Source organism: Lethenteron reissneri, chromosome 46 (assembly GCF_015708825.2).
Source record: "Lethenteron reissneri isolate LAM-NWPU_2019-01 chromosome 46, ASM1570882v1, whole genome shotgun sequence".
Lineage (NCBI taxonomy): Eukaryota > Metazoa > Chordata > Hyperoartia > Petromyzontiformes > Petromyzontidae > Lethenteron > Lethenteron reissneri.
The window spans coordinates 4,051,815-4,077,926 of NC_083824.1; the positions used below are offsets into that span (position 1 = coordinate 4,051,815).

At 49.8% G+C, this 26,112-nt stretch overlaps 1 protein-coding gene across 1 annotated transcript in view; it reads left to right on the top strand.

The window, feature by feature from the left end:
• UBA6 (ubiquitin like modifier activating enzyme 6) overlaps positions 1-22,801 on the top strand; it is a 41,406-nt gene extending 18,605 nt beyond the window's left edge. The window contains exons 14-33 of the mRNA XM_061570906.1: positions 575-718; positions 1,361-1,428; positions 2,449-2,527; positions 3,150-3,233; positions 3,840-3,917; positions 4,443-4,624; positions 5,380-5,485; positions 5,640-5,729; positions 7,162-7,242; positions 7,877-8,005; positions 10,566-10,617; positions 10,764-10,827; positions 11,980-12,049; positions 12,196-12,267; positions 13,115-13,238; positions 13,694-13,887; positions 14,357-14,484; positions 18,457-18,544; positions 18,918-19,012; positions 20,090-22,801. Coding sequence (XP_061426890.1) covers positions 575-718; positions 1,361-1,428; positions 2,449-2,527; positions 3,150-3,233; positions 3,840-3,917; positions 4,443-4,624; positions 5,380-5,485; positions 5,640-5,729; positions 7,162-7,242; positions 7,877-8,005; positions 10,566-10,617; positions 10,764-10,827; positions 11,980-12,049; positions 12,196-12,267; positions 13,115-13,238; positions 13,694-13,887; positions 14,357-14,484; positions 18,457-18,544; positions 18,918-19,012; positions 20,090-20,222 — 2,061 coding nt within the window. The 3' untranslated portion in view covers positions 20,223-22,801. The remainder of the gene's footprint in view (positions 1-574; positions 719-1,360; positions 1,429-2,448; positions 2,528-3,149; positions 3,234-3,839; positions 3,918-4,442; positions 4,625-5,379; positions 5,486-5,639; positions 5,730-7,161; positions 7,243-7,876; positions 8,006-10,565; positions 10,618-10,763; positions 10,828-11,979; positions 12,050-12,195; positions 12,268-13,114; positions 13,239-13,693; positions 13,888-14,356; positions 14,485-18,456; positions 18,545-18,917; positions 19,013-20,089) is intronic.
• The last annotated feature ends 3,311 nt before the right edge of the window (positions 22,802-26,112 follow it).

The window sequence follows — 26,112 nt, forward strand, 5'->3', positions numbered from 1 at the left end:
AGAAGAAGATTACATTTTTGTTTAAACGATGGCTCCATATGTCACAGCAGGGGAACAGATTTATGGAGGAACGAGCGTTGATGTACTAAGTGGATGGCGGCTGCTGGGAGACACGTCGAGGCTTTTTAATCAACCGGCATTTTTCTTTCATCTGTAATTTCTCCCGATTGTAGTGTTTTAGCGGGGCTATATCAATGGATCTCCCTGCATTCAAAAGTTGCCACGCGGCGTGGTTGCAAGCGGCCGCATCTTATGACTGCGTTCTGGCCAGCTCGGTTTGTGGTGCCACTATTATCTGAAGCGGTTATCTAAGCGGTTATTTGAGCGGTTATCCGGAGCGGTTATCTGAGCGGTTATCTGAGCGGTTATCTGAGCGGTTATCCTGAGCGGTTATCTGAGCGGTTATCTGAGCGGTTATCCGGAGCGGTTATCTGAGCGGTTATCTGAGCGGTTATTTGAGCGGTTATCCGGAGCGGTTATCTGAGCGGTTATTTGAGCGGTTATCCGGAGCGGTTATCTGAGCGGTGATCCGGAGCCCCCCTGTGTTGGCGGTGGTGCTGGTGCGGTTGTGCAGGTGAGCGTGGAGCGGCGGGTCGTGGAGTGTGCGGCGCTGGTGGCGGGAGGGCAGCTGGCTGCGCTCACCGCGGCGCTGGGCGGTGTCGTGGGACAGGAGGTTCTCAAGGCGCTCACCGGGAAGTTCGGTCCCATCCAGCAGTGGGTAGGTGTCCACTCACCACACCAGCGGTGTCCACTCACCACACCAGCGGTGTCCACTCACCGGCGGTGTCCACTCACCAGCGGTGTCCACTCACCTCACCGGCGGTATCCACTCACCACACCGGCGGTGTCCACTCACCACACCAGCGGTGTCCACTCACCACACCAGCAGTGTCCCCTCACCACACCAGCAGTGTCCACTCACCACACCAGCGGTGTCCACTCACCACACCGGCGGTGTCCACTCACCTCACCGGCGGTATCCACTCACCACACCGGCGGTGTCCACTCACCACACCAGCGGTGTCCACTCACCACACCAGCGGTGTCCACTCACCACACCGGCGGTGTCCACTCACCACACCGGCGGTGTCCACTCACCACACCGGCGGTGTCCACTCACCACACCGGCGGTGTCCACTCACCAGCGGTGTCCACTCACCACACCAGCAGTGTCCCCTCACCACACTGGCGGTGTCCACTCACCACACCGGCGGTGTCCGTCCACCCAGCGACCACCTTTTATAAGCATCGATATTAATCGATTAATTTGCCGTGCCATTTACGTGTGCCTGTCGTTAGCCTAACATACGCGCGTCTGCGTTGTTGCTTTTCAATGCCTTGCGTTTTGTTTTGCTCCCAGTTGTACTTCGATGCCATGGAGGTGGTTGGGAACCTTGAGAATGTCGACAGCGAAGGGTTCAAGGCAAGGTGAGTTGGGAGGAGCCGTCGTTTGCACATATGTCGGAGCGGCTGAACCCGACACGTTCGCCGCGGACCTTTTCGCCCACATCCCTCGCCAGTGGTGTCATGGTTCGCCCCTTCCCCTTGCGCTCCAATGCCTTGTCGCCGTTTTAGTGGTTGCGATTCAGAGTATTTGGCTGCTATAAATGTCCTCTTCATTGGGCTGTCATTTGTGATATCCAGGTCGCTTCTGAAAAAGAGGTGTGCGGCTCAGTGGGCCCTACCTGGTAAAATAAAAAAGTTTTGTAACGGGCGACGCACGAAATGCGTATCATGTGTGCTGCCTGCTCCGGGCAGTTCGATCCTTCCAGCTCCCCTCTGTACCCAGCTGGGCGCTGGCTCGTTTCCTTGTTCACGTTTGAAGGCTTGTCGGCCACCTTGAGCCCGCCGCCGTTCACCGTCGTGGTACTGCGGTGTGTATTGAACAAACATTCTCAAGCGACATCCTCTCAAACGAACATCGAGGCGGGGCGCATCTCCCATTTTATAGCCCTGAGCCAGCGGTGGAAATTCCACCTTCCTATGGCGGGCGCCAGTCTATTAATAGAGCAACCTCCGCTGACTTCCACGCAAAGTGGTACTCGTTTTATTGACCCCAGGGGGATTATGGGCTTTGTGACCTCGCAACCTCCTGATGGTGCGAGCCGATAGCTGAGCCAACCGACGGTTTATCATTGTAATGAGCGGAGCGGCGTCTGCCGTCTGATCAATGTACATGAACGTATTACGTACGTATGTATGTATTACATTGCATATGAATCGAAAAGCCTGGCTCCGGCCACATCAGTCACTAAAATAGCCATTTCTTCTGATGACCAGGGAGCCGCGCAGAGGCGACGGTGATTGTTTTATCTGTGGAATTGTGGGAGAGAAAAGGTTGAAACTTTACTCGTGTCAACAGTATTGTATTTACAGCTCCCACCAAGTCAATTGTCAGATGTGTAAATTACGTTGTTTTTTCTCTTTTGAAAATCCCTACTGGCGCAGGGGGGACCGCTACGATGCCCTGCGTCTCTGCGTGGGCGAGGCGGTGTGCGAGAAGCTCCACAAGCTCTCCGTCTTCATGGTGAGGTCTCGCGCAACAACGGCGCTGCAGAGATTCTCGGGTTTTGTCATTCCGCAGCAAGCAGTTGGGCACAGTGGATATATGCTGACGATGATGATTACAGCGATGATCATGACAATGATGATGACGTTGCCGTTGACAACAGTGGTGATGAAGATGGTGCTGATACCGATGATGATGACAACGGTGTTGATTATGACAATGATGATGATACCGATGATGATGACAACGGTGTTGATTATGACAATGATGATGATACCGATGATGATGACAACGGTGTTGATTATGACAATGATGATGATACCGATGATGATGACAATGGTGTTGATTATGGCAGTGATGATGTTGCCGATGACAACAGTAATGAGGAAGATGCTGATGGCATCGATGATGATGATGACAACAGTCATGTTGGCAATCATGATTATCATGGTGAGTAAGATGACAAGGATGATGCTAATGCTGGCAACAGTAATAATGCTGACGAGGTTGACAATATTTTATGGTGATGACAGGGATTTTTTACGATAATGAAAGAGACGGTTGAAGGAGCTGCGGGCTGTTTGATGCGTTTGTTCTGCCTGCTGCCACGCGTGAAGGTGCGAACGTTGTTGTTCGGCAGGTGGGGTGCGGTGCCATCGGCTGCGAGATGCTGAAGAACATGGCCTTGCTGGGTGTGGGCACCGACCAGGAGCACGGTGGCCTGGTAAGAACCTATATTCTTTGGGTCTGTCGGTAAAGTCATGTAGATAGGTTCGAAGAAAACAAAAAACTATGACGTTTCGATCACAACACAAGCGGTCGTCATCAGGAGGAAGAAGCCTTCCATCACAACACAGACGATCGCTTGTGTTGCGATCGAAGCGTCGTAGTTTTTTTGTTAATTTCTCTGAACCTATCTACGTGACTTTATCGAAAGTCCCAAGGAATATGAAATTCCTGCAGTCACGAAAGCTTTAAGTCATGGTAAGAACCTCTTCTCGGTTTTCTGCCACTGATGAATGAAGCAGACCGCTTCGTTCGTCAGCCTGTGCCAACACCGGAGCGGGAGTATACGTTACTGCCGCGTACTTTGGGGGTGTCTCGAATGTTATAGGGTGCTTTTTTTCTGGAAGATTTTTACTGTTTTTTCCTGGACGTTTCTGTTGCGAAACGTCACTTTAAGATGTTCTTTGTTCATGATTTGTTTGTTGCGGTTGCACGCGAGTCAAGAGCCTCACGGCTCACAGGGCTATACCTAATAAATGAAACTGAAATGTTCATTTCATGAGACTGAACGTGCGATGCTTGTGAATTGTGACGTTTTTTGCAGGTGACCATTACAGACCCCGACCTGATCGAGAAGTCCAACCTCAATCGTCAGTTCTTGTTTAGGTCTCACCACATACAGGTAACCACGACTTCCGGGGGTGGGGGAGGGGGGGAGGGGCAGGTCTAACCACGGTTTAACTGCTGTGGACTTCCCACAAAGCAGCACTCATTGTATATTGACCCGGATCCGACCCCAGACCGGGATGTGACTTAACCCAAAACTCCCTTGTGAATATGAACATGACTCGCGTTGTCTTGACGAGTTGTTACCCATCTGGGCACATTCAAATCTACCCCTCGTGCTACACATGGCAACGACTGCAATGTGTGACGATGACGATTACGGCGAAACAACAACAATAATAACCGGCACGTCAAACGCTTGTACGCCACGTGACGGTTAAATTTGTTTGGCTGTGTCGGGCGGCATCGGCTCTTTGGAGACAAAGTTGCCCAGGTTCATCGCGCGACCTAACCCATGAATCAATTACCAATCCCAACATCGGCCGGAAGTCCCCGATGCGTTAAGCGTTGGAAGTTGGTTGCGACGTTGACGACGCGCTGTGACCGTGAGACGTCGCGACGACGGCGCTCCCATCCGCAGAAGCCGAAGAGCACGACGGGGGCGACGGTGGCGCGCGACATCAACCCGCAGCTGCACGTGGAGCCCCGCCTGGACCGCGTGGGGCCCGCCACGGAGGCCACGTTTTCCGACGACTTCCTGTGCCGCCAGAGCCTGGTGCTCAACGCCCTGGACAACGTGGAGGCCCGGCGATACATGGACAGGTACGCCATCTCCCCCCCTTCCCACCTGTGCCTGCCCCCCCCTCCCTGTCACTCTCGCACGTAGCCCAAAGTGCAGGGTCAGCACCAGCAAAGTCTGGACCGTGACCACCAGCAGTAGGCCGCGCTACCTGGGTAGCACTGACCCGAGGCTGTCGCACCAGCAGCAGACACGAGGTTGTACGCTCAACAGTAACCCAGGCTGTAGGGCCAGCATAAAACCAGGTCCTCTTTCCAGCAATAGCCTAGAGTGTAGCGGCAGCACCAACATTTACCTCGACGAGTCTTTCTCAACTCCGCCCCCACCACAGTTTCGTCTTTTCATGATGACCAGTCTATGTATTCATTAATCCACTGCACACTGCGCACACCTGATGGTTGGTAGCATTGGAGAGCAGTAACGTGGAACCAGTGTTATTACTGGGTTGGCACAAGAGGATGTAGGGTCTGTATCGGTAACAAGTGTGATTCCGTAGCTGCCGTACGTAGTCATCGTAATGCACATACTACACAGTTACACCAAATCCAGTTACAATGTATAATATCGGTGATAACTACAATGTTATTAACGCGTCGACGATGCTGCGTACACCGCACTGCTGACTTGTACCCATTCCTGGTTGCTGAATGTTTAGTCGAGAAGACTGCCAGCCACTGCCGAGGTGGCTATCACCACGACGCACAATGGACCCAGCACTAACGTCCCTTTAACCAGGGCTCTCTCTCGCTCTCGCTCTGTCTGTCCCCCGCACACACAGCCGCTGCGTCTCCAATCAGAGGCCGCTCATCGACTCGGGCACCATGGGCACCAAGGGTCACGTGGAGGTCGTGGTGCCTCACCTGACGGAGTCCTACAACAGCCAGGTGGCACAACCCCCGAGTCCGACTCGCCCACCCCGCTGTCGGTGCCAGGCCTCCCACTGACCCGTACCACTTTGACTCCTCCGTTCGCTTGCTGGCGCCTTGCGCTCGTGCGCTGGGGCCCCGAGTCACTCGGCGGGTGCTTCTGTTGTTGCAGAGGGACCCGCTGGATGAAGAGGTTCCATTCTGCACGCTCAAGTCCTTCCCGAACGTCATCGAGCACACCATCCAGTGGGCTCGCGACAAGGTGTGTACGTCGAACTTATTTCGCAGCGTACGTACGTAGCCAGCCGTGCCAATCGGAGATTCCAGGGAGGCGAATGCCAATGTGTCGTTAACACACGCCAAAAAAAAACCTTTACTGCGGACAATATTGGTCGCGGTAGCCTCCGTGTTTGAACGGGGTGGTGACCACCCGCCTGGCCTTGACCGCGTGTCCCCTTACTGAGCCGTGTCGTCTGGGAGAGGAGGACGGAGTAGGGGGGGGGGCTGGGGTGGTGGCGGGGGGCTGGGGTCGGGGGGTGGGGGCTGGGGGTTGGGGTCGGGTGTGGGGGGGCACGTTAAATGTGCTCAACATGCAACCCCTGAACGCTCTCCTGTCCAAGTCCCCTGGTTCCCGGCTTGCGTGTCGCGTTGCGGGGCGCTCGTAAATCATGCAGGAGCGGCTCCCCGCCCGCCATGGCAGCGGGCGGACGACGAGAAGCAGAGTGGCGTCGGCCACGAGAGGAACGATAAATTCGCTCGGAAAGGGCACGGGGCGCACAGGAGGGGGGTCACCTTACCGATGGGCCGTGTTCAGCTCGGCAGTGCCGCGTTCTATAATTAATCGTGACGGCACAGGGGAGCGCGCCCGGTCATGGTGAACCACCGCTCACGGTCCGCCTACGACATGGTCTCTCTGCATCATGCGATCTAGCCGATCTCGGAAGCTAAGCAGGTCCGAGCCTGCTTAGTACTTGGACCTGAGACTGCCTGGCAATGCCAGGTGTTGTAGGCTTGAGCTGCGAGGTGGCCAGGAGATGACAGCACGACAATGGTTCTAAGTCATCGTAGAGGTGCATAAGTTCTGCCTCTGGATTGAAGCTATCCGTGGGGAGTGGTGCGTATTGTCTCCTCTGGTTTCTCTGCAGTTCTTCCGCTTGAAGCCGAATGACCATTAAAAGAATTGGCCTAGGATTTCAATGTTGATATTAGCTTCTTGACACGGAATTTTGCGACTCAGTGAGGCATTAAATTTTGATTTAAAGCTTTCGTGACTGCAGGGATTGATATTCTTGGTTCTTTCGGTAAAGTCACGTAGAAGGAAAATAATAAAATAATATAAATATAAAACAATACAAATTCTCACGATGTTTTGACTGCAACACAAGCAATCATAATCAGGTGTGAAATTCACAAAAAAAACATTTCTTGCTGTGAATTTCACACCTGATGATGATTGATTGTGTTGCAGTCAAAACGTCGTGAAAATTTGTATTGTTTTATATTTTTATTATTTAATAATTTCCCTTCTACGCGACTTTACCGAAAGAACCAAGAATATCAGTGAGGCATTGTTTTGTATAATTAAAGGACATTTTTTGTTAATTGTGAGGGCTTTATAAGAACCTGGTTAAAGAGCTTATCATGTGACCATGCTGTCGGGAGGAGCTGACCAAGAGCTATTTTTTGCGTTACAGTTTGAGAGTGCCTTCACCCACAAGCCCTCCATCTTCTCCAAGTTCTGGGAGAGTCAGCGGTCCCCCAAGCTCTTGCTGGAGGTGCGTATCCGCTCTGCTGTCTTGGACCGTGGTGATCCCTGCTGTGACATCCGAACGACCGTTTGTGAAAGACTCACGGAGCTGGGCTGGGCTGTCCGGTTATTTACGTCATCAGTTCAACTCTGCAACCAATCGGATAACACAGAATAGTTAAGGGGGGGAAGTTTCACCTCCCGTTCCCACGTGTGCTGCTGGACTGGAGGTGATGGGCGGGGCTTGGTGACATCTTCAACGTCGTCGTAAAATCCCCTTCACGCTGGCTGCCGCTGGTTAGGGGTTTCCCACCTTCGGGAGACAGATTGTCGGGGTGGTTGCCATGTTTCTTAAACGAGCCCAAGTAATCGACCACGTGAAATTGGCCCATTTTAGAAAAACAATTCGGACAATACAACACAAAGAGATTGGTACCAAAAAGATTTTCACTACTTGAGCGTAGTAGTGAAAGTGGAAAGAAATTTTTAAAAGTTCAGCGGACACCTACAGGCTGTCTGTCCATGGATCGTGATGATGATGATGATTCGGATAATCGGTACAATCGACAAATTGCGCTAGCTGTAAGCGCATGTGCAGCTGCTCGCTCAACAGCGATGGTACCAGCGGCGCTCAGCGTGCGTCGTCTCTCCGTCTGTGGCAGCGCCTGCACACCGGGGAGAGCCCCGAGGGAGCCATCCAGGCCGTCAAGTTGCTGAGCCGTCGCTGCACCTGCTGGGAGGAGTGCGTGATGCTTGCCAGGGTCAAGTTTGAGAAGTACTTCAACCACAAGGTGCGTGCGCGTGTGTGTGTGTGCGGCCGGATCGAGGGGGCTAAACGGGCGCGGCACGGGCTAGAGAAGAGATGGAGTGATGTGGTACAGGAGGACGTGGAGCTGAGTGGACTTGCCGATGACTGGTATCAGCGGTGTCAAGATCGGCCTCTGTGGAGGAGGCTCGTGAAGGACGCGACTGGGCAGTTGGAGGCAGTCGCCCTCCAACAACAACGAAGGGCGGAGGAGCGCGACGCTCACGACAACGAGCGGAGCGCCGGGTGGCTAAAGCACAGCAAGTTGGCAGAGTAGGGGGCACAGGTGGTGCATCAGCCAGTTATCTCGGTCATCTCAGTCAGTCGACCCCTGGCACCTGCTGGGTCTGCCCCGTGACCTCCTGCCAGCGAGCGTTCGACACTTCAGGTGGCCTCAAGGTGCACATGGCCTGGCACAAGCGTCGTGGTGACGTCACCGCCACTTAGTGGCGAATGGCGGTTGTTGTTGTTGTGTGTGCGGGGAGAGACGGTCGCTCACACCCTCAGCGTTTTGCAAGCCCTCTCTCTCAGCATGAAATTGAGTCTCGGTATTTTTTATCATGCGAAGTTTTTAATAATATTTTTTAACTTAACCACCCCATGCCGTTGATGGTCACGGGTGTTGTTTGACCGTACCTCGCACCTCCGATCAGCACGGTTGGCTGCGTACGGCGCGAAAGAGGTTCAACGTACGTACATACACACCTCGCCACGCGGGTCAGTGCCGCTTGGCGACGAGGGTTACTCTGGACCCGGTTCAAATGTCACTCGCCACGGACGTAAGACGTGACTTGTAATCAAACCCAGGTTGCCAGCTACATAGCGCAGTTCGCTAACCACTGCGTGAACATTTTTTTCAAATATCGTGGTTATATTGTAAAAATAAATTGCATATCATCGCCTTTTTATATGCCTTTTTTTTACCGGCTCATAATTATCACTATGAAATGGCAGTGGCAAAATTAATGTCACCCTCATATACTGAGCATGTTCAGTCATTTAAAGGTATAAAGATGCCAATTAGGGCATTGACGGGTCATTACTTAGACAAACAGTTACACACACATGATGTTCTTGTCCCTTGGTGACACTTGCCATGAAGGCTGCTTTGTTATCGGCCGTCATCTCTCCCCACTGCTGGTTGATGGCCTCCCCTCTTCGGCAGTCTCTCATCAGCCATTTGCGATGCCAGGATCCATCTCGCTGCTGCCAATGAGCTCATCTCCATTGCTCTTCATCCCCAGTGGCTGTGTCTCTGTGGCACGTTTCCCTCCCGTGTGTCACCAGTCTCGTTAGCTATCACCCTACCTCGTGATGCGCGTTACCCACACCCAGTTTTATATATCTTAACGGTAATTATTATTTAAATTTTGATTTAAAGCTTTCATGACTGCAGCGATACATATTCTTGGTTCTTTCGGTAAAGTCACGTAGAAGGGAAATAATAAAATAATATTAATATAAAACAATAAAAATTCTCACGACGTTTCGACTGCAACACAAGCAATCATCATCAGGTGTGAAATCCACAGCAAGATCGGACATTAATTGGTTCCAGACATAAGAAATCTCTCATTATAAATCATTTTTACATGAAGTTTACAGTAATTACATGCATAAAATCATACAAAAAAACAAGAAACACAATAAATAAATGGAATAAATGAATAAACAAATGTAATAAATGAAATAAATGAACATTGAACTTCACTTGACCTGTAGTAAGGAGAGTTGATGGCTTGAGTGGAAGGTGAGGAGGAGGAGGAGGTGGTAAAACCTTTATCTGGGCAAGCGTCATGCACGCTGGCCATGCGCATCTCAGCCGTACAGGTTCTTTCAAGTCGCGATTGCCCGTTCGACCTCCGAATTTCGTTCGGTTTCCGGGACAAAAAATGTTTGGAAATATCGTTCGAACAACGATTTGTTCGAGATCTGGCGCGTTCGATCTCCGAGGTTCTACTGTATACGTATATACATCGTTCACCATCACGGTCCAGTCAGGAGTGCAGCACAGTGGTTATTGTTCCACAATCTTGTCGGGGCCCAAAGGCACCTGTCGATCGTGCCTTGAGGGATGTGTGGTGCTACCCGAGCACATGCTGGCCACGCCGTGGACATGTACGTATGTTGAACTTCTTTCGCACCGTACGTAGCCAACCGTGCTAATCGGAGGTGCAGGAACCCTCGCGTTCTTGTGGCTACGTCTGCCCGGGCGCCTTCCTCGTAGTTTTGAGCACAAATACTCCGCGTTAGTTTCAACTCTCTCCGTCCGACGGCCACCGTTAGGACTACGGCGGAGCGCCACGTTGCAACAGCCCGGCGACGTAATTATTTTTTTTAAATCTCCCTTCGCAATAGCGGGCCTTTGTTTTGCGGCGTTGCGGCTGAGTGTGGTCGAATTGAACCGCCGTGCCGTTTAGTCGTGCCCGTTCAGAGAGAGAGAGCGCTACCCTCTAAACACACACGACCGGTTGAGTGCCCGCAGCCAAGTCGGCGGGGATTGACTCGCACGGCTGCCGGTGTGTCTCTCCCTCCGCCGCCCGCAGGCTAAGCAGCTGCTGCACGCCTTCCCGTTGGACACGAGGCTGAAGGATGGCTGTGAGTGTGCGGCAGCAGCAGCAGCGCAACGCGACATCTGCACGACATCTGCACGTGTTGTTGCCAACGCAAGAAAATGTATTTTCCGATTAAAAAAAAAAACGTGTTTGTTTGATTTCACTCCCCCGCCTTGCCTTTCCTCCCAGCATTGTTTTGGCAGTCTCCTAAGAGGCCACCCACCCCAGTCATCTTTGATCCCAGCATCCAACTGTAAGTTTACATCTGCTGAAATGTTGACTTGCGTCGTAATTTATGAGCGTTTATTATTTTGAACAGTTGTTTATTTGTGTAAAGGTGACTCGGCTGCTGCTGTAAATATCCACGGTCTTTGGCCGCGACTCTTAGCAGACGCTTGGGGCTTTGGGAATGCACGTTCAGTTGTTCACTCCGTTGCATTAACACCGCACCATGGGTGAATGAGCTAGAGGGTTGGCACGGGCAGCAGTAGGTGGCAGGCTGGGTGGTGCAGCCTCGCAGCATTGACGGCTTGAGTTCAATTTTGAGGCTCGGGTGCCTTGCTGTGTGGATTGTGTTTGTCCTTCTCCCCCGTATATTCTGCACGGGTTCCGCGTGGGATGCCTCCGGTTTCCTTCAATGGCAAAAAAAAAGTAAACTTGCAATGTCACCGGTATTGGCCAAACTTCCCACAGCTGAAAAATGACCTGCAAACTACTCAATTGGAATTTCACTTAACAACATCGCCTCCTAATGCGAAAGCTTGGCCAGGACCCTGCTGAAAAAGCGTGTTGAGGCTCTGTGAGGTGCTCCTGGGTAGGCAAACATAGTAGACGAAGTTTGTAGTCTCATGCAGCCAAAGCCTTGGTCTTGAGGCCCTCTTCCGGGAAGTCGTGATACCCCGACCGTAGAACCGAGAACTTCAAACAGTTTACAAAGCTCTGAAAATTATAACACACAGCCATTTGTAAATCCACTGTTGGTCAATGCCCACCCCCACAAATGCCATGTCGGGCATGGAGGATGGTTCGACTATACTTCATCATGCTGGTCAGTGCGGGTGCTTGAAAAGTGGAGTTGCCCAAGGATCAATTAAAATATCTCTTGGCGCTAACATTTTAACCGTGACTGGGAATGGAACTCGCGGCCACCGGTTTCTTAGCGCGGTGCGCTAATTCACTACCTTGCAAAAGCTCTTCATGTCGCCCGTGCATTTTACTGAAGCCTTGCGATTGTGGAGTTTGTCGCGTGGCCGCTAACCGGCGCTCGCCTCGCTGGTTCCGGCCTCGGTGATGACGCCGCAGCCCGCGCGCGTCGGGATGATTGATGGCCGGGATGATTGATGGCATTTGTGTTGCGTTCACGTGACGCCCGCGCGGAGTTTAATTGTGCGGTGTCACGTTGCAGGCACTTTAGTTTCGTTGTGAGCACGGCTCGCCTCTTTGCGGAGGTTTGTGGAATTCCGTACACCGAGCAGGTGAGTAAAAAAGAAACGCTCTCGATGTCAAATCCAATTCTTTTTTCGCCACCACCACCACCGTTCAAGCGTAAATGTAATGCTGCCCTTCTCACAGCATTACCAGCCGTGTAATGTTCTTGATGCATTTTTGTACGTATTTGCAGAGTCTGTCCAAAGAATTTCTCCTAGAAAAGCTGGAAAGCATCACAGTGCCTGAATTTAGACCTTCCTCCAAGGTGAGCAGCAGCAGTATTGCCTGATACAACATTTTTCAACTCGTTACATTAAATGGTCATCATCATCCATATTTTATCTACTGCTGCGCGAAGGGCCCTTCCCTCTTGTCGTAACGACTCCACGTGGTCCTACAATGCCCTTCACTCCCACACACGCCACTCCGCTTGATCCCCGTGCTCACGCACACACACGACCTCCACTTGCTCCTCCACCTCTGCCGTGGCCGCCCTCTCGCGTGTGATCCTTCCAAAGGCTGCCACTCCATCACCAGTCCTGACTATTGGCTGTCAATAAAAAGTGAACATCTCATGCATTGTGACTCGTCATGCATTGTGACCCATCATACGTTGTGGCATGTCGCCCGTAATACATTGTCATTGGATTTTCCGTAGTGAAATGCACTCGGACGAAATATTTCACGATGTAAAGTGAGTGAATGTTTGGTAGTGTTGGTCTGCCTGTAATTTTCCACTGCAGAGCAAAGGCCGCTCTCATTTTCTCCCACGTCTCCCGTCTTCCCAGCAGCTCCTGTCGAGCGCTGGCTCGAATGTCGACCTATTAAACTAAACTATATATTTTTTATTTTACCAGGTCCCACTGAGCTATATAGATTTTATATTTCAGAAGCAACCTGGTCACAAATTATAGCCCAATTAAGTGACTTATGTGGAAAGTGACAGGAGCCAAATACTCTAAACGCATGTTTCTAAATGTAGAGGGAAAAACCGGAGGACCCGGAGGGAAATCCACACGTCCGTGGGGAGAGAGAGACACACCGCAAACTCGTGTCGAGCAGCGGCTCCACAACTCTTTCGCTGACTTTTCTCCGCTTATCTTCCCCGACAGCAAATTGAGACGGACGACGGCATCAAAAAGGTTGAGTTGGCCAAGCTGGCGCCGAGCGGAGAGGAGGAGAGCCAGGTGTGGCAGCTCCTGGACCGCACCATCAAGGAGGGCGCCATCTCAGAAGGTGATGCCCCCCTCCCTACCTCCCCCCCACACAACTTCCCCTGCATATAGGGGCAAGCTAGCAGTGCCCGCACGACTGTTGCTGTGACCCTACAATACATCATACGATATTGCGTCAACGATCACCATATAGTTTTCTTCGCAATCTATCGTCATCGCCGTCATTTTGGTGGTTCATATATTTTAAAATACAAATTTTATTTCTGACAAAATATAAGAAAAACCGGCACACACATCCCCCGTGTAGGTCAACAATGGGTAGAATTGTACGGGCCAAATTTGCGTCGGTATTACATCATCATTTTTTTGTTTGGCTTTTAATCTGGGCCACCACTCCTCCACATTACCCCTGGATAACCAAGAGTTGGCTGTAAAAGCAGGTGACCCACACGGTAAGCCGTGTTGTGCCGCCCCATGCGTGACACCATCCCCCTGTCTCCCACGCCACTCGCACAGCCAACCTGCGCCTGAAGGCGCTGGAGTTCGAGAAGGACGACGACTGCAACGCCCACGTGGACTTCATCCTGGCGGCGTCGAACCTGCGTGCGTGCATGTACAGCATCGACCTGGCCGACCGCCCGCAGACCAAGCGCATCGCAGGCCGCATCATCCCGGCCATCGCCACCACCACCGCCGCCGTGTCCGGCCTGGTGAGCGCTTGCACCCTGCGTCGTCCCGCACACTCGAGATGGGGCGGCTTGGTGGCGAGATGTTAACTACCTCGCCTGGTATGCGGGAGATCGTGGGTTCAATCATGACCTCATGCCTGTATATTTGGAGTTTGCGTGTTTCTCTCCCCGTGGTCGTGTGGATTTGTCTCCGGGTCCTCTGGGTTTTCCCGCCACATTTAGAATGAACGTGCGTTTAGAGCATTCTGCTGCTTAATATGTCCACGTGATAAGCCACTTCGTTAAGCTATAATGTGTGGCCAGTTCGCTTCTGAAACAGAACTATATAGCTCAGTGAGCCTTAGCTGGCGAAATAAATAGTTTCGTTTTTAGTTTAGAGGTGGGCGACATTGGCCGAGGTCGCTTTTGACGATGTTGACGTCGCGCGACCTCGACGTAGCTGCGAGTGACAGCGCCGCGCGTGTGTGTGCGCGTGTGTGCGCGTGTGCAGGTGGCGCTGGAGCTGATCAAGGTAGCGCAGGGCCTGAAACTGGAGGACCTCAAGAACTGCTTCCTCAACCTGGGCATCCCCGTGCTGCTGCTCTCCGAGCCTGCGCCAGTGAAGAAGACGCCCATCCGGTGGGGAGAGACACTTGGGGACCGTATCCTTGTTGATTGTTTGGCGATGCTGCGTTGGCAGTGGTGCCACGTCTCGCCTGTGCTCATCCCTCTGCATTGGCTTCCAGTTCAAACCCGCGTTGAGTTTGCGGTCCTCCTCCTTGTGGCCAAGGCTTTGCATTGGCTTGCTCCACCATATACCCCGGAGTTGATGCAGCCAAAAGCTCCACTGAGATCTCCGAGATTTCTACTGGGTGCGTAAGCACGCCCCATGCGTCGCACCTGGAGTGACCAGCGGACATCCGGGCCCTTTCCCTGCCCTTTCATTATCAGAGTTGTTTATTTTTTTTTGCATTTTGACTGCTTGTGTTGTGGTTATTGCAAACATGATGCCTTGTATAAAGGTGTCAGTTTTGTACCAGTTGAAAGGGTAAAAACCTATTACTATAATGGATGGAGACTTGAGTCCCAGCCGAAGACCCCACCATCTGTTTAACAAGGCCCTCCTCTCTTTGGAGTTCTCTATCTGGTCTCTTCAATCTTTCTCTCCCTGGTGACTTATTTTCCTCATTCATATGCATGGCTGTCTGAGATGCATTGTTAAAGGTCACCTTATAAATCTAAATTATTGTTTTTAATTAACGGAAATAATTTAACACATTTGTCAGTAGCACTATGACTCTAAACTAAAATATCTATTTAAAAAAAGGAGACGTTTCAATAATCATAACGGGTTTGCCTGTTGCCCAATAGCTACGATTAGGTAATAATTCATCAGCCAATTTAAATACTGCTTATGAGAAAACACATTTTTTAAATGTAATTCTCTTATCAGGTCACACTCTCTACTCAACCTCTATATATATTTTTAAGGCCAAAGTGTTATTGACGAATGTGAGTTTTATTTTCCCATGCCAAGGATTAAATAGGCATTCAAAATACCTTTGGTGGGCAACCACGTATTACTAAACTAAACTATATTATCTTCTTGGTTCTTTCGGTAAAGTCACGTAGAAGGGAAGTAATAAAATAATAAAAATAAAACATAATAAAATTATTCTCACGACGTTTCGGCCACAACGCAAGCAGCCGTCCTCAGGTTAAAACCAGGTCCGTCGAGGCGACAGAGTCTGAATGAAACAGCACACGGGCTTGGAGCATATATATAAGCTGGGTGCCTTTACAAAAGAATTTGCATATCAAGAGGAATTTAGCATATTTATGGGAAATGCAGGAATGTGATTAGTACTACATATGCATGTGCATTATGCAGGATTAACAGCATCAAAGGGAGCTGCAGTTGCTGCTGCTGCTGCTGCAGTTGCTGCTGCTGCTGCAGTTGCTGCTGCTGCAGTTGCTGCTGCTACTGCAGTTGCTGATGCTGCTGCAGTTGCTGCTGCTGCTGCTGCAGTTGCTGCTGCTACAGTTGCTGCTGCTGCTGCTGCAGTTTCTGCTGCTGCTGCTGCAGTTTCTGCTGCTGCTGCTGCAGTTGCTGCTGCTGCAGTTGCTGCCTTATCCATTTTAATATAACACTATGTATTATTCTACCCACCCTAATGTGTATCACACTGCTATATAGTTACTATACAATTACGACACCATACATTACTCTGCACACTGCACCATGCCAGTGAGTGGAACGTGGTCTGAAAGTCACCGTAAACGTGAACACAATCAGTTAAGATCCGAAATGGTTTATTACGTCCTTCCAATGATTGATAAGCCAGAATCCATCTTCTCGGTTGAAATTGTCTCTGTGTTTGTATATGTGGATCGCCTCATGAACGAATCTCTCATGATAGCCAGATGGCTTGCAGAGAACCTCTGTCTTGGAGAAGTCAATGTCATGTGAGCCCACTGAATTGTAACAGTGATCTGCCACGGCTGAGGTGTCTCGGACCGCATCCGTGAACATAAAGCAGACCTGAAACACGGTAGGACCAACACCTCAGCCGTGGCAGCAACTGCAGCAGCATCAGCAACTGCAGTAGCAGCAGCAACTGCAGCAGCAGCAGCAACTGCAGCAGCAGCAGCAACTGCAGCAGCAGCAGCAACTGCAGCAGCAGCAGCAACTGCAGCTCCCTTTGATGCTGTTAATCCTGCATAATGCACATGCATATGTAGTACTAATCACATTCCTGCATTTCCCATAAATATGCTAAATTCCTCTTGATATGCAAATTATTTTGTCAAGGCGCCCAGCTTATATATATGCTCCAAGCTCGTGTGCTGTTTCATTCAGACTCTGTCGCCTCGACGGACCTGGTTTTCACCTGAGGACGGCTGCTTGCGTTGTGGCCGAAACGTCGTGAGAATAATTTTATTATGTTTTATTTTTATTATTTTATTACTTCCCTTCTACGTGACTTTACCGAAAGAACCAAGAAGATGAATCCCTGCAGTCACGAAAGCTTTAAATCGAAAAATAAACTATATTAGTTTTACCAGGCAAGGCCCCACTGAGCTACACAGCTCTTTTTCAGAAGCGACCTGGCCACACACAATAGCTCAACGAAGTGGCTTATCGTGTGGGAATTTATAGCAGCCAAATACTCCAAACGCACTTCGATTCTAAATGTGGAGGAAACAACTGGAGGACCTGGAGAAAAATCCACGTGACTCCAGGGTGAACATGCAAACTCGAAATATACAGCAGCAGGCGTCAGGGTCTGGATCGAACCCACGACCTCCTGTGTACCAGGCGAGGTATTGCAGGAGGACCTTAGAGTGACATAAATTACTTAAGCATGCTAAAACACAGCGTGGTTGCCCAGGTCCAAAATAATCCACCCAAGTTCTGAGTTAGCGTGGGTAATATTCTTGCAAGTGACGGATAAATACACTGGTCAACACACTTTTTCTGGCATAAGGTATTCCAACGGTTTTAAGGTAATTTTGGGGTGCTGATTCCAAATCTGGCATCAGTTTTTGTTTTATCACGTCAGGTTTTTGAGATATCAAATATTGCATTTTCAATCAAAACTGCAGAAGAAAAATATTAAATAAATGTGGATATCTACATAAAATTATAGTATAAACACACTATCCTAAAAATACAGCACCATATTTTAACACTAAAGCAGTCACTGACTCGCAACAACTTGCAATCATAAGTGACAGAGTTAATTTCGGGTAAAATCAATGAAAATGGGGTATGCCGATAGCGTAAAAATGATCTGATAGAGCAAATCTGAGATCATATTTGGAATCAGCACCCTGAAATTAGTCTAAAACAGCTGCAAAAGTCCAGGCCAGAAAAAAATGTTTTTTTTTGTTGACCAGTGATATCATTCGCAGGCTCTTTCGCAGTGGTAGGTCTCATATGGTGGCCGTATGTAAAATGACATTGCGGGTCAGATGCAGCTTCTGGGGCTGTTGGTTTTCCCAGCCGTGGCTTAAAGGGCCGAAGCCGTTTAATTGACATTGCCCCCCCCCCCCCCCCCCCGTCAGTGGCACTCTGTTTGTATGGGAAGGCAAGCATGAAATTAAATTAAGTTTCGTTTACAAACCATTTAACTCTAGATGTTGAATTCCCACTGTGTCAAGTTAAGTGCTGGTCGACGTCGCTTGCAGCCCCTTCGAATGCGGCCTCTTCATGCGTGTCTGCGAAATGGGTTCGGCGAACTAAATTACGTGTGAAGATTGTTTATTCTTCGAGGGTTACGATGATTTATTCCGGCCGTCGTGGCTACGCACGCTTGTAAAATCCAGCACTGGTTGGCAGCGAGGGTTGGTGGGTCACATATGTTGTGAAACTTCCTTCGTGCGGGTGTCGAGCTTGCCAATCCCTGGCTTGCCAGGAGAGAAGGCCACGCAGCGAACGACGACTCCACCTTTTCCATCTGGATGATAATAAGCAAATGATGAAACGTGCCGGGGAGTCGCATTCAATCTCAGCGGCCATGGGCTCTGGTGCCAATCGGGGTAGCAGCTCTCACTGAGATAACCGTCTTCCCCCCCAACCCCCACCTCGCCTCGTTGTGCCGTCACCAGGGGCGACCTCTCCTTCACCATCTGGGACAAGTGGGAGATCCACGGCAGCGAGGACTTCACACTGCAGGACTTCATCAGGGCCGTGAAGGTGAGCTCTTGGCAGCTTCATTGCCCTTGCTATTGCACCAAGTTGCGTGCAGTCAGGACGATTTTCTAACACATCCCTGTAAGTGCCCCCCGTGTGTCCTCATTTCCTGACGTGTCTCCATGCGTCTCCCCCGCGTCTCCCCGCGTGTCCCTGACGTGTCCCTGACATGACCCCGTGTGTCTGCACGTGTCCGCATGTGTAACCATTTGTCCTTGCGTTTCATTTTGCGTGTTCCCTTGTCTATCCCCACGTGTTGTTATGTGTCCTAAACGTGTCCCCATGTGTTTACGATTTTTCCCCGACACATCCCTGTGTGTGTGTGTGTGCCGCTGACGTGCCCTCCCCTCCCGCCCCCCACCGTCTCTCCCTGCAGGAGAAGTATGGAGTGGAGCCCACCATGGTGGTGCAGGGAGTTAAGATGGTGTACGTGCCTATCATGCCGGGCCACAGCAAGCGGCTCAAGCAGACGTGAGTGCCCTCCCCCAGCCTTCCTGGCACGGCAAAAGGGGATAGACGGGGCTATATTTACTCGTATGAGTAGAGACGTCACGATCCGTGTCACGATCCGTATCACAAACCGTGAGTCCATCCTTTAATCAGTCGGTCCCCGTCTGTTCTCGGGACTCAGCGGTGCCCTTCCCGTGGCCGGCCCCAATATTTCGCGTGACCGAGTGTGTTCGTAGGGCCACACACGTCATTTGTCTGCCATCTAGTGGCAGAATTGGGGGGGGGAAATATTCACGTCAGGGACCCATTCTGATTATTTATTTTTTACCAATTGAAAATGACCAAGTTTACGGGATGGATTTTGACAAGTGCTGGCTGCAGGGTGACGTAATAACGCACGGCTATAATCGGGATGATTGGCATGATGTGGGGTTGTCTCAAGATTTGTGTTGTTTTTCCTCTGCTTTGGAGCCATCTAACCTGTCATGCATATATTGTAAACAAATAAATGAAATGAATGATTTGAACATGCAGAAGTTGATCGTAAGAATCACTTTCATCGTTGAATCCTTGCATGTCTCAGAATCATGAATATTTATTTATCTATCCTGGAGGAATCCGAATGAGCTATGAAGCTCTTTGTCACAGCTAAACCAGCTGTATGTCGAGGCCCTTACAAAATCTGCTTTTGCTCATGCACGGCTTGTCAGTGGCCCTTCGTTCACAACATTTCACTATTTAATATAACGTTCAATATTCTCAAGAGTGGAGCGGTTGTGCTTAGCGGTGGTGCCAGCGGTCAGTCCACCGCGCTACGAACTCAGGCTCCGAGAACAATTCCCGCTCGCAAGATCAAAAAGCTGTGGCGAATATTTGAACCGGTCCTGGTGCTCCGCTAGGTTTACTTAGCCTTAAATGAGGACCTGGTGCAGTGTGTGGACGTCAGCAGTGGAGGGGACAACGGCAGCCGGGTGTGGTTTTGGCAACCCGCCCCTCACTTGCCGTGTCGGCCTACATAGGTGCTCGCTAACAGGACTTACCCCGTTAAAACGCTATATGGGAGATCTTTGCATTGGTGTGTCTTGTGTGTGTGCCCAGCATGAACAAGCTGCTAAAGCAAACGGAGCGACGGTATGTGGACCTCACGCTGTCCTTTGCACCGGAGACGCCAGGGGAGGATGACCTCCCGGGACCGCCGGTGCGATATTTCCTGTGCCGAGCGGCCGACTGAACGGAGAGAGGAGACTGTGGCCAGCGAACTGCGGCGGCCGGTCGCCCGCCCGCCCGGGGTGCACTAACACCCCCCCCCACTCTCCCTCCCCCACCACCACCGCCCCTATTCTCGTCTCCTCCTCCGTGTCGCCCTGCTCAGCGAGGAGTCGTAATATTGAAGCGACCCACACCGGACAAATCTCGATGGACAATTCGTAGACACAGCAGCAGTACCCCCGTGTATGTCCGAAGCACTTTTCTTGACCTTGTTGTAGGGAAGTAACAAAAACACTGTGAGGTCGGCGCGTCGACCAGCCCTCAAAATTGACACGAGACTAACGGGCGAGGCATTACTGCAACTACTTTGCCGACTCTTAACTCGTAAATATTTCAGTACATCTGGAGGAATTTATTGAGAGATTTTGACTTATTGTTGATTTCTTAGAGCACTTTAGAGAACAAAATTCTAACACGATCCTAAATGCCACGAAACTCGAATGACGGGTTTTACTTAGCTGCCGATTTAAAACAGAAATACTAATTATAAACAATCTCGTATGGTCGCCTGCGTCGTGTTAGAGAAAGAGACAAACATCATCATCATCGACTTAGACCGCCGGCGAGTCCACACCCCAGCAAGTCGTCACACTCTGCTCGCGCCATGAACATTTAAATAAATGCGCACGTGCGTTTGTGCAACACATCTTGTATCAACACATCACAACTCATTTAATAATTTCCAGCAGTTTTATTGAATGAAGGCCCTCCACAAGCCACGTCAGTCTTGGAGGTTATTTGTTTGACCATACTTCACCACGCAGGTCAGTGTGGGTTGCTGAAAGGGTGGGGTGGGGGGGACCAGAACAGATTCGAATGCCACTCGCCACTTGCGTTTATCCGTGGCCGGGAATTCAACTCGGACTCGCCAAGTTCGTAGTGTGGTTTACTAACCATTGCGCAACTCTTCTCCCACACACACGCGCACATCTACAATGCTGTATATGCACAGACTGCTGATATAAATACGTTTGAATGGGAAGATAACAGGCAACGGCGTAACGCGACGAGCTGAACTATACGGTGGGCATATTATACGGAACCTCCACCCCCCCCGCCGCTCTCCTGCTCGTGCATCCAGCCAAAGAGGAGACGCACCTTACCGTGTGCGGACGGCCCGCGAGGTCGTGCAGCTGTGCGCGTGCGCTGCTGCATAACGGACGGTTGTTTGCGACTCCTTCGCGAAACGTGATATCTGAGTTTAGTGAGCCACAGTGTGTAGCGTGGTTTTGCACTGCCTTAAAACACGAATGTTCCGTGCCATCGCCCGCCGTGGTTTTGCTCCCGTGTATTCATCGTCGCCATCATCTCTGCAGCGAAGTGAACGGAATTAAAGTGTTGCTTACGAGCCCGGACCCGAGCATTTCACTGCTTGTTGTCGAGGTGTCGTCGGGGGTGGCGCAGCAGGTCAGCCGCCACACTCCCTTGGTTCGGTGGTTTGTTCGTGGCAATCGAGGGGCGTTGTTGAAGTTTGAACGTCGGAGGAGGTCAGCCGAGCATCGTCACCGGCTCGTGCCTGGAATCTGTCGCTTTGGAGACGAGTGTTAGCGGGTGGTGACGGATATTTGTGGAAACTCCATAAACTCACTGGACTGAGAAGGTGATTGGATTAGGTGGCAGCAACGCAAGTGGGTTTATGAACCCATCAGGAGAGCTGTGGGTGTTATCCTTTCCGCATGTGTGGGGTTTCTCCAGGTGCTCCGGTTTCATCTTACTCGCAAAATACTCGATAGAAAGGAATTGGCCCAAACATCCGAATGTAAGACCCTCCTCAAAATGGATCTTGAGACTCAAAGGTTGTTTTTTTTTCGAAATTTGTTGTATTGTCATACATTATATTCCTGGTTCTTTCGGTAAAGTCACGTAGAAGGGAAACAAAATAATAAAAATATAAAATTATCACGACGTTTCGACTGCAACACAAGCAATCATCATCAGGTGTGAAAAACAGCCAAAAATTTTGAAAAAAGTGGCGGTTTTTTCTTAACGTTAGCACCATGGACAGCGATTTTGGCAGTTCAGATGCAGTCGAAACGTCGTGAGAATTATATTGTTTTATATATATTTTTATTTTATTGTTTCCCTTCTATGTGACTTTACCGAAAGAACCAAGAATATGAATCCCTGCAGTCACGAAAGCTTTAAATCAAAATTGTCATACATTGTTAAATTGCTACTGTGTTTAGAGCATTATTCATTACCAAAGCCCTCTGCTAAAAAGTGGACGTTAAAGACCCTGAAAATGAAGCATTGCCAGTACCAGCATGAAGCCCCGCATCTGCCATATGTAAAAGATGCACAGATTGCTTTATTTTGAATAAATGCATTCCATGTATGGTATGAACATCCAATTAAAACATTATCTATGAGGATGTTATCTCTAAGGCAATGTTTGGCTGTCGAATTGGGCAGATTGCAGTTAAAATTTCAAGAATGGAACTTGTGAGATTTCAGCTATGAATGGTAATCGCCGTGTAATGGATTCGCTTGTTTGAAATGCACGTGGCAGTCAGTGGCTTGAATAAAATAGCAACAAGTTGATCAATGCAGTCCAAACATCAAGTTTGCACTGTGCTGGAACAGCACGCTTCACACGTACGAGTACGAATGCACACGGGGATTTTCTGGGTGGCAAATAGGATCTGGATATGACCATCGGATAGGCCCTCCCAACACGCCTTGTGTATCAGGTGACATCACCAGACCGGGTGCATAATACATTACACACAGCCTTGATTTAAATTTCGATTTAAAGCTTTCGTGACTGCAGGGATTCATCTTCTTGGTTCTTTCGGTAAAGTCACGTAGAAGGGAAGTAATAAAATAATAAAAATAAAACATAATAAAATAATTCTCACGACGTTTCGGCCACAACGCAAGCAGCCGTCCTCAGGTGAAGACCAGGTCTGTCGGGGAGACAGCGTCTGACCTAGTCTTCACCTGAAGACGGCTGCTTGCGTTGTGGCCGAAACGTGAGAATTATTTTATGTTTTATTTTTATTATTTTATTACTTCCCTTCTACGTGACTTTACCGAAAGAACCAAGAAGATGAAGCCTTGATTTACACACAGACAATTGCGTTTTGCCGGTTTCACCCTTGTTAGGAGCCATCAGTACAGTGGAGGCATCGTGTCCCAGAGAGCTTCGTGTGGACAAGACCTCCCGTGGCCGCTGTAAGTGCCACAAATGTAAAAGACACAACGCAGGAAATCCCCGGGATTGATCTTCCACGAAGCTCTTATAGTTTACCCGTAAACCGCGCCCACTGCACAAACCACGGCAGATCGGATACCTAACGCGCAAGTTTAAACTCTCCAGTGGTAGTGGTGCGACTGTGGTCATCCAGAAAAAGGCCGTACGTATGAACGACGCAATGCCCTGTCCACAAATATGAAGGGGACAATTCTCGATTTGAAGCTTTCGTGACTGCAAGGATTCATATTCTTAGGTTTTTTCGGTAAAGTCACGTAGGTAAAAAATTAAAATTAATAAAAAGTGAAATAAAAATCACGACGTTTCGGAGGCAACACAAGCTACTTGATACAGCTATCGTGCTGTGACGGTTCCACCTGAAGACGGAAGCTTGTGTCCGAAACGTGATTTTTATTTTATTTTTATTTTACTTTTATTAATTTAAATTTTTTACCTACGTGACTTTACCGAAAAAACTTAAGAATACGAAGGAGACAACGCAACGATGGACAACTCTTGCTGCTCCAGGTTGCGGTTGTCTGAATGTGAAATTGTAGTTGATGCTCTGCATCTCCCATCAGCCGTCTGAAAGAAGTGTCACAAATCAATTCTGACGGTTGTTATAAATGACGAGCAGCGCTCCACTCAAACTCAACTCCTGCTCCATTATACTTTAGTTGTTTACGTGGTGGTTTAGTTACTGCAGCTACATACTATTAACATTCCTTCCCTTTATTAATGTTACCCCTATCCCCTCCCTTTGATGCTGCTAATCCTGCATAATGCACGGGCATAATATGACTTTAAACACCCCGCCAAACCAACGCATTTCACAAGTAGTACTAATCGCATATCTGCATTTCCCATAACTGACGTTGGCTGTAATTGGCCACGGTTCCTTACGTTATGGCAAGCTTCGGGGCCACTTCCTGGAGTCGTGGAGTTCTGCCATTACTCGTACGGTACATTTCATTAAAGCGTGTTAAAATTTTTTTTTTTATATTACTTATTTCTTCTTTATCCGGATGAATGTACGTGCAGTAACGAGCGAGCAATACTCGATGCGCTTGTAGTTGGCCATGTCGTCAGTAGAGGGCAGTGCTGCAATATAAATGGTACTGGTAGGAACCTCCTGGTCACACCAGCCCACAGGGGATTATTGTGTCCGTCCGTCCGTCGTGAAAGGAGGGGCTGGGTGGGGAGGGGAGGGTGGGGTGGGGTGGGGCTGGGTGAGGAGGGGCTGGGTGGGAGGGGTGGGCCTGGTTGAGGAGGGGCTGGTCACCCCGTGGTGCCCTTATAAAACTCAACGTTTAACCTACTCACGCCGGCTTGTGCCCGCCCTCACAGTCGGCCATATTTGCGGAATACACCACGCCGCCGTTGACCCTGGCCATTGACCGAGCAACCCAACGTTCCTACCAGCTCCCTCCGCAGGAATGTGTGACTTCACCGAAAGAACCAAAGAGTATGGATTCCTGCAGTCACGAAAGCTTCAAATCAAGATTGTACTAGACACGTACACAAAGACAAGGATAGTCTGAGCAAGGCTGACACGGCACAGCACACGAGGGGTGGGTGGCCAACTCCATCGCCCGGCCGTCTTTGTCTCCCGGGTGGCGATGTTTACACACCGCACCAGGTACTCATTTGAGGCTGAGTCGACCTAGGGGAGGCCCAGGACCGATTCAGATCATCGTCACCGGTGTTGGCCGTGAGCAGTGAGCATGGACCGAACTCGGGACGCCGGGTTCGGAGCATACTACCCACTCGGGCTGAACGAGTGATCGATTTCAAATCGAAATCGCAATTTGAAACAGTGCGGTTAGGGGCCGTCCATAAATGACGTCACGCGATTTTGGGCAATTTTTGACACCCCCCCCCCCTCGTCACACGACGTCATAAAAAGTCAGACCCCCCCCCCCCTCTCAAATATGCCCCCCCCCCCCAACATGCTTCAAATCGCTTTAAACTATTGTCATTGTAGTGCGTATTTAATGTGGCGCTGCACTCTGATGTTGTAGGAGAAAACATTTATCAAAAAGTCTATTTAATTAAGTAGAACGTGTTGTCTATATTTATTTAAAGTTGCGCATTCTGATGTGACGTCACATTTATCAAATCTCACCCTCGTCACACATCGTCACAAATGTCTGACCCACCCCACCCCCCTAGGTGCGTGACGTCATTTATGGACGGCCCCTTAGCAAATCGCAAAGCTGCAATTTTCTGCGATCTGAAAAGTCCTATTTCTTATTGGAATTGTTTTATTCAACGGTTTTACTTAACTTGATTCCTCTGTTTGTCGTGGTCAAATCTTGTCATCAAAATGTCGTCCACTTCCCGTTGTCCAATAAATTCCACATTCTGCACACGTGCTCAGATCCGGTGACAATACATGCCTGTATCGAAATCGGCATCAATTAATCACGTATTCGTTAATGTAAAGCAATTACATTTTGCATGGAGGCCTTATTATTTATATATTTTTGTGTCGGTCAAAAACGCCGCGGTCCCTAAACTGTGGAATCGGCTCGCACAAGAAACAGGCGCCGCGTGTCTCAGGCGCCGATGACGTACTTGTCGACCGTGAGTTAAACGAAGTTGTTAATAAAAAGTTGTTTAAAAAAAAACTTTTCTAAAGGACTTTATTTAACTTGAC